The following is an 8,577-nucleotide window of genomic DNA, read 5'->3' on the forward strand; positions in this document are numbered from 1 at the left end:
CCTAGCTTGACTATCACAAAGAATGCATTGAACTGCACTCTAATTAACTTATGAAATTACTTTGTCCACCCCTCACTTCTTTTACTTCTGCCTAACCCAAGTTGCCAATTTCCTACCTGGGATTAATTTAATCATCTGCTTCTAGTGCTTTGCAGCTGCCAAGCACTGCTGGGGCAAAGTACATAATGATGTTAACAGGCTCGGGGGCTAATTAATGTTTTGTACACTTAGCCAGGAACCTAACAACGATCAGTAATCCCCTTGGTTGTTCCCTTCCTTTCTGTGAGAGCTACAGTCACAAAATGTCCTACACACAAAGCACACAAAACCTGAAGGTGAGAAAGAGTTTTACATACACACACTTATTTTCCCTGGCTTTTCGGACCTTCTGGGACTAAAGTGCTGATTACCCCAAGAGTGACCTTGGTAGCCATTGATGAGATAAGGTCGTCATGATTTAAGACAGAGTGAGTTGAATAGAAAGAACAGAGATATTCTCATGTTTGTCCCCAAACCCATGATTTGTATTTTACACAAAAAACAAATATGTACTCTCTTGAGCCATAAAAAAAAAAAACTTGCACATTGCAACTAGATAAGCTATACTGACAGTTTAACCATTAAACTTTTAGTAATACTATTTAAGCATTTTTAAGCTTTTAAACATTGGTAGGATTCTGAAGATAATAAAAGTTCATTTGATGTTGATTCTAGCCATACATTCTGTTTTGCTCATTTGGGCACATAATGTATCGTTCATTAGACTAAAAATCCCTTATATCCTACATCAAAGCAGAAATTAATGCACAACTCTGAAATAATTTCAGTAATTCAGAGATCAATTTTTTTAATTCCCAGAGGGCAGATGCACCTGTCAGAGAGAGAGAGAGACAAATACATAGAGAGAAGGAGCAAGGACTCCCAATTGTCATGGTAACGCTGTAATCCCTTCTCTTAAATTTTTCCATCCTATTAATGATTTGGGGCATTCATGCCACATGCCCAGCATAATTTTTTCAAGCCACCAGGGCTGGGATTCAAACCACAATCAGCCATGTGAGATCTGGCTCCCTTACCCTCTAGGCTACGAGCTGCCCAGGGAGCCAATTCTTAACTCTCCTGTTTTCCCCAAGTCACATTACTCCTGTATTCTGAAATCATTAATGTAATCTCACATTGAGAGAAATTTTTTTCTGTAAAGATGTACCTTCCCTTTCTATTATTAAATAGAATACTTCATATCCTGGCCTGTGCTAAAGACATACAATAGCACTACTATGTTAGAAGCCCTCTTCTGGCAATGGATGCCCCTACTTGTCAGTCCATCCACTTCTAAATTTAATGGTATCTATACCTATTCTTATCTTCTTTTCTCTTGTCACAAAGAACCTAATAATCACCTCTTTTCTCTAAAACTAGCTTTTTCACTTACTCTCTTTCCAGGACAGTGCACATTCTGACATGGGTTCTCACCACAGACTGTGTGTGCTGCTACATTAACAATGCCATTTGATCACAATCCTGTCTGTGTATCTGTTGCATCCAGGAGACTTCAGGCTTCTCAAATGCAGGGCCATGACCCAACTCTTTGTGCAAAACTGGCACATACTAAAGTATATTAGAAGCCTCAATCCTCACACATAACACGATTCCTGTTGAACAATGCACAGATATCCAGATATAAACTAAAAGTTCAAAAAAATAACAACCTACACTTATAAGGCACCAGACTATTTTCAAAAAGATACAGGGTAGCAAAGTATTTAGTTCTTACAACAACCCAGTTTGCGGAATGCAAACTCCATTTTACAGATGTGGAAAATGATGCACAAGACTGCAACTCATGAAGCTCATGGTGCTGTACACAGCAGGGCCAGGAAAACCAGGGCGGCCCCAGACCTAATCATCATGTAGAACCTCATCTGCTGCACACCCCCTAACACTCTCATCTGCACACTTCTGGCAGAACCCAGAAACTACCACAGTGTTCGTGTTCTAGTGGACGGTTCAGTGGCTTGGGGTTGGGAAAGGCTAAGTGGGTCAGGTGCAAAAAAACTGTGGGCGTCCAGGGGACTGGCTGGGAGAAACCCCTAGCAACTCTGTGCCTGGGTGAGTTTCCTTGTCTCATTCTCTTTTTTTCATCTGAGCCCCAAGGTCTATTTTCCCTTTGTACTGTCGGGACCCACTGATTTACCTCTATCTTCCTGTCACCGAGGGTTTCTAAAGATGTTTATTGCTGGCATTTGTAGAGAAACAGACACCAGGGCAAAAAAAAACAAATTATCCATATAAATGAATCAATCTCCTGAGTTATCATAGCTCTCTTCCCATGGGGAGTTTCCTTCAGATTTTTACAATAGCTCTGTATTATAAAGTAAAAGTAGTCAGGAATAAAGGAATATTCATGCACCTTTTAGAGAAAAAACAAACCAGTATTCCTCATCAGACATTTTAGGTGGTCTACCTAGGTGTGGTAGGTGGCTACTACAGGGTTCAAACCTCTCTTTGGGTAGTTTTAGGGAAGACAAGGGTGAGGAAGACAGACTATCCTACAGTTTAAATGAAGATGAATATAATGCTCCTTAACACTTAAATTCAAAATAAAAACATTGTCTTCTTTTTTGTATTTTCTTTTTCTTTCTTTCTTTCTTTTTTCTTTTTTAATTTTTTTAGTTTTTGCTATAGGGTGTATGCCTGCACCACAGAGAGATAGAGCAAGAGAGAGAGAGGTAAGGTGAAAGTGAGAAATCAACCCCCAGAAGGGATGGCCATGCTGAAGTCTCTTCTCGGCCACTCTCCTCTCTCGATTTTGGGCACACACACACACACACACACACACACACACACACGTGCTCAGCACAATTCTCAAGCCACCAGGTCCAGGACTTGAAACACGAAGCTGGTTATGTAGCATTCAGTGCCTTAACCTCTATACCAACTGCTAGCCCCTAAACATGATCTTCTTATTGGTTAAAAATCTCTCAGAGAAACTTCCTTTCTTCTTTCATAAATTCATTAAGAACACATGTTGCTGGGACCAGCAGTTAGCATAATGGCTATGTCGCTGGACTCCCATGTAGTCGACCGAGGTTCGAGTCCCGGACCCGGTGGCTTAAACTCACGCCGAGCGCGCGCATGTGTGCCCAAGATCCCAAGAGAAGAATGGAGGAGAAGGGTTTGAGGCATGGCCATCCCCCCTGGGGGGTGATTTCTCGCTCTCTGTCTCTCTGTCTCTCTCTTTCTCTGTCTTTCTGGCGAGTACACGCACCCTATAGCAAAAACCTCTCTAAAAAAAAAGAAAAAGAACACATAGAACACATGTTGCTTTTCAGAAAAATTAGCCAAATATCAGTTTTATATGCTGGCTTTTTGTTTTTCTCCTTTAATCTTTCTTTACATATTCAATTTCCCCTATCATTGACTTTATCATTTTCACTTCTCATTTTTCTATTTTTTAAATTTAGTGCACCAATGTCAAATTCACCTCTACATAATCCCTCACTCCTACAAGCACCTTCACTTTTTACCTGCATTTAATTTTCTCAACACCCACCATCCCTTTCCCCCCAAACCCTCAGCTTTTTTCCTGGTAAACAAGAGAAATGTCCCTTACGATGGCAAGGCATCTTTGATCTTCATGTGTGAAATGTCATTGTAGAGGGCAATGGAAACAACCTCTTCCATGGGGCAGATGAGGCCATACTCCTCGCATCCATTTTCGATAACCAAGGGATCAGACTTATGAGGGTCAAACATGATGTTGTTAGGTGTAACAATCATGACGCCTCCGACCACACCCTGTAGGAGAGAGAGACAGCACGGAATCACGTTAGGCAGAAATGCTTTCAGAAACCACCACAGAACTTTAAGTTACTCACATTGCCTTTCTCCTGACTTTCTGAACCATAGTTATAGTGTCCGACATGACAATCACATTCCTTCTATGAGTGCTGCAAAAACAGTTTGCAGAAACACAATGCTAGGAGCTGGGTGGAGAGGCAGAGAAAACAGACTAGCCTTGTTTAGGCATTCAACAGAGCTCGGTTTTGGCACAGCTGTGGCAATAGCACATTGCAGTGTGATCCTGTTTACACGCACATGACTCAGATTCCCTAAATCTTTGTAAAATAAGAGGGGCTGTCCCAAGTGTTGTCCTAGTTGGGAACATGATGCTTGACAATTCACTCAACAATCTTCACCATGTGCCTACCAAGGCGGTGGTACTATGTGAAGGGAGCAACTGCCTCAGAGTCCCAGCGCCCAAGGATAGTCCAGTGTTTTTCTCTTAGATGTCTAGAAAGCCTGAATCCAGCAAAAGTAAACATAACTGGAATATAAAATTTTTACAGCCAGAATAAATAGAGTTGATTATGGAAATCAAGAGTAACCAGCAGTAGCTTAGTGGGATCTTAAAAGTCTGAATCTTGCTCAGATTACGTTATGAACCTTAAAGGCCACAAGGATATTGTCCATGCACAGCAGAATATGTGACTCCATGACTCCGTTTGGGTAAATAATTTACCATGTTTTTTTTTTTTTTTTCCAGTTTTTGCTACAGGGTATATGAGCTTGCCAGAGAAAGACAAAGACAGAGGGAAGAATAGTGAGGAATCATCCCCCCAGGGTGGATGGCCACACTATAATCCCTTCTCCTCCAGTCTCCTCTTGGGTTTTTGGCCTGCACACACATGTGCTTGGAAAGATTTTCAAGCTGTCGGGTCCAAGACTTGAACCACACAGTTGGCCCTGTGGGACCAGCCACCTTAACTCCCACACCACTTGCTGGCCCTATTTTGGTATTCTTAATGAGTCTAGTGATCATCTTCGTGAAATAGTTTTATTTCAGGGATTACTTATTCTTGTTTATAAAAGTTATACATGTACTTGAGTAGCATATTTGAAACCTAATATGAAGTCTTTGCTCTAACCACAACAATTCACTTGAATATTAACACAGTCCCTTCTGCTGAGGCTCAGTATAAATTGGATTTGTTGATAAAACAAAAACAATGAAAAAAAGACCTAAAAACTAAAAGCACCAACAACGAAAGGACTAAAAAGTTGAAATTGCTAATTGCTATAATGAGGTAAGTGTTTTCTCTGCCCCATACTCCAGCACCCAACATCTCATTTCTTCAGTCTGTTTTCCAGTAGGCATCATCTTTCATACTAGCATTGCCAACAGCAAACACTTATCAAGACTGACCATTTTCCAGATTAGGGGCTAAGGACTTTACATAAATGATCTCTTCTAATTACCATAACTTATTAGTCAAATTTTGTTACTGTTTCCTATTCTGTAGATAAGGGAAAAGGAAGCCTAGGAAATTGAAATACCTTAGACTCAGCGGTATGGAGTAGAGAGTTAGAATTTAAACTCAGTGAGTCTGATTCCAGCATTTGTTGTTAAACATACTATACAGCTCCCTAACAGTCCATGGGTCAAGAATTGAAAATTAAAATCATAAATGCAAGTATGCAAAGGATCACGCTTCCACTCAGGGATCATATTTCTCTCAATAAGTAAAATACCAAGTACCCAACAGGGAAAAACTAATGGATGCTTGTCAAACCTGAAACTAAAACTTTGGGTGAGATATTTTAACGTAGCTCTCATTCTAGTCATTTGTAACATCATTTAGATTTCCACAAATTTCAAGAAAAGGAAACAAATCACATTGCCATATACCTTTCCATCAGTGAAGTAGCGACAATTCATTTTTAAAAATTTCACCACCCCCGGCTCATCTTCTTCGGAAGTAGATGATAAGACTCTTTCAATGGGTTTTAAGGCCTTTCGTGCTAAGTCAGCATCCTTATGAAAGCAAAAATTTCCAAAATCAAATAAAAGTGCTTTTTCAAAACAAATGTGTATATAACTCAAGCATGTAAGTTCCCTGTCAGTATAAAGTTTCCCATTAATATGAACATTTAAAAAAGCAAATATCCTTTATCCGAAAATATAACAAATAGAACAATAAGTATCCAAATCAAACTAAGATTTTTTTTAATAAAAGGCCTATTTGTAAATCCATAAAACTGGCTTATAAAATATCTTTAGAAAATATTCTAAATGAAAGGATTCCTACTAGGCCACTGATTCAAATTCTCTAGAAAAAGGAGGATTATAAATAAACTTACTCATCTCATTGGGAGTTCAATTTCATACTTTTTTTTTTTTTTGTTTTTAGTTTTTTGCCATAGGGTGCATGCACTTGCTAGAGACAGAGAGAGAAAATGGGAAATGACCCCCCAGGGGGTTAGCCATGCTACAATTCTTTCTCCTCCATTCTTCTCAGGATTTTGGACACTCATGCACAGGCCCCTGGCATGATTTTCAAGCTGCCAGATCAAGGATTTGAACTACAGTCAGTCATGTGGGAGTTTGGTGCCTTAACCACTATACCACCTGTTAGCTCCTCAACTTCATACTTTTCTTTTTCTTTTCTTTGTTTCTTTGTTTGTTTCTTTGTTTGTTTCTTTGTTTGTTTGTTTGTTTCTTTCTTTCTTTCTTTCTTTCTTTCTTTCTTTTTTTTGCTATAGGGAGTGTGCATGTGCCAGAGAGACAGAGAGGTAGAAAGTGAGAAAGCACCCCCCAGGGGGGAGGGCCACACCGCAATCCCTTCTCCACCATTCTCCTCTCGGGATATTGTGCACGCATGCACACATGCACAGCTTGAGTTTAAGCCATCAGGTCCAGGACTCAAACCGCGGTCGACTACATGGGAGTCCAGCAACACAGCATTATGCTAACTGCTCGTCCTCTCAACTTCATACTTTTACACAAGGCAGACATTTTTTGCCTTTGAGACCTTAAATGTGAGCAGGTTTCTCTTGGACATGATGCATTCTCCCAGTTACTGACACATTACCTTATCCCACCATCTTGGGGAATTTCAGACATAATCTTATGACAAAGAAAATGTTGATAAAAATGAGCTTCAGTGCATGAAGTACATGATGTACATACAGGCAGTTTATCATATTCTGCATCTGATGATGAAGGAGAGACAGTAGCACCAGGACTGGATGATGATAGCCTTAAGGTACTGGAAGGAAAGTTGGCATCTGGCACAAACAGGACCTGAAAATGGGGAAAGAAAAGATCCAGGTAAGTACCAAGAACAAAGCGAAGCATCAGCCAGTGGTTAGAGAAGTCACTCTGCACAGCATCATGCTCAGTGCATAACTAAGAACTGCTTGCATTCATAAAACTCATTAGCAGCCAGGGACTTCTAGAATAGTCCATGAAACTATACTCAGCAATATGGAACACTTATAGATACTGCAGGAACTCAAAAAAGGAGAGCAAGGTGGGTGAGTATTCTGGGCAGGTCATGTGAAGAATATGGGTCTAAGTGAAGCCTTGAAGAATAAGTAGGAATTAGATAGGAGGCAAGGGAGAGCTTTCCAGAAAAGGGAACCAATAGTATATGAAAAGTGTGGAGAGAGAAGCGTGGCATGTTTCTAATATAATCCCTGTGTCAGGTGGAAATGAAACAAATGCAGGCCTGCTAACTCTCAGCAGGCCCTGAGTGCTAAAGTAGTTGATAAACTGTATGAAGTATTACCAATATAATAATCCCAACACTTCCCTTTCCATCAGTATCTGTGTTATCTAAAAATAAAAATAAGCACCCCCCCAACAAAATGTACAAATTAGCCCAGTTCTACAAAATATTCTTATTGTCAAAATACTATGATCCCTTCATTCAATAATCTTTTAATAAGACATGCTACAGTTTTACATACAGGGAATATAATCTTAAAATGATGACTTTTAATGTTATAAAACCGAACTCAGAACTCATCATATAACTTATCACTTATCAATATTGTTATTCACTGTCTCCCATCCTTCCAGTCATATTTGTGTTTTAACTTTAGTTATTTAAATTTCACATCAATCCAGAAAAAAAGCTAAGGCAACAATAAAAGCCACCTTAAGAAAATGGGGGAGAAATCAAAGTTAAGAGGATACAAGATGAGGGTGAATGGCTACTGAAAATATGTGCTCAAAACTTCCTAAACACTCATTGAGAGGTGGGCCATAAAACTGGCTCCAAGTTTCCATCGGAACCAATGCAAAGAGACAGGCATTGCTAGTCAACAGACTTCAATTTACATTAAGAAAAAAACAAACTCATTTCTCATTAAGTACAAGTATTTTCCCATAGACTCTCATAAAAAGGAGTGTCCCAGGTGCCAAGTGGTGGTGTGCTCTCTTCACATGGAAGAGAGCCTGGGTCATGGGCGGGGTGAAGTCTTCCTACTTGTGAAAGTAATTCTGGGTTTGCTCCAACACAGAGGCAAAAGGGGACATGAGGTCTGTAGGGAGCTGCCAGATCTGAGCAACCCAATGGTGACCTTTAACCACATGCAGAAACACATTTCTTTGGGCTGTCACTGCAAGGCTAGTGAAAGCCAGGTATAAAGAATACGTGTTCTGCCTCTGTGCGGATGGAAATTGCTGAGGGTATTCAAGATAAGAGAAAACTCACATAGGACTACTACTATGGGGCACCAGAGGTTTTCATACCTTCGGCCAATTAACATCTCAAAACAACTGGCTTTGCA

At 40.0% G+C, this 8,577-nt stretch overlaps 1 protein-coding gene across 4 annotated transcripts in view; it reads right to left on the minus strand.

Annotated features, from left to right (window-relative positions):
- Positions 1-8,577, minus strand: part of NCOA7 (nuclear receptor coactivator 7) — a 175,501-nt gene that overhangs the window by 57,792 nt on the left and 109,132 nt on the right. For all 4 annotated transcript variants that reach the window (XM_006143794.3, XM_006143796.3, XM_006143793.3 and 1 more), the window contains exons 6-8: positions 6,971-7,084; positions 5,690-5,815; positions 3,614-3,798 (exon numbers count right to left, since the gene is read on the minus strand). In XM_006143794.3, coding sequence (XP_006143856.1) covers positions 3,614-3,798; positions 5,690-5,815; positions 6,971-7,084 — 425 coding nt within the window. The remainder of the gene's footprint in view (positions 1-3,613; positions 3,799-5,689; positions 5,816-6,970; positions 7,085-8,577) is intronic.

Source organism: Tupaia chinensis, unplaced genomic scaffold (genome assembly GCF_000334495.1).
Source record: "Tupaia chinensis unplaced genomic scaffold, TupChi_1.0 Scaffold000106_1, whole genome shotgun sequence".
Classification (NCBI taxonomy): Eukaryota; Metazoa; Chordata; class Mammalia; order Scandentia; family Tupaiidae; genus Tupaia; species Tupaia belangeri.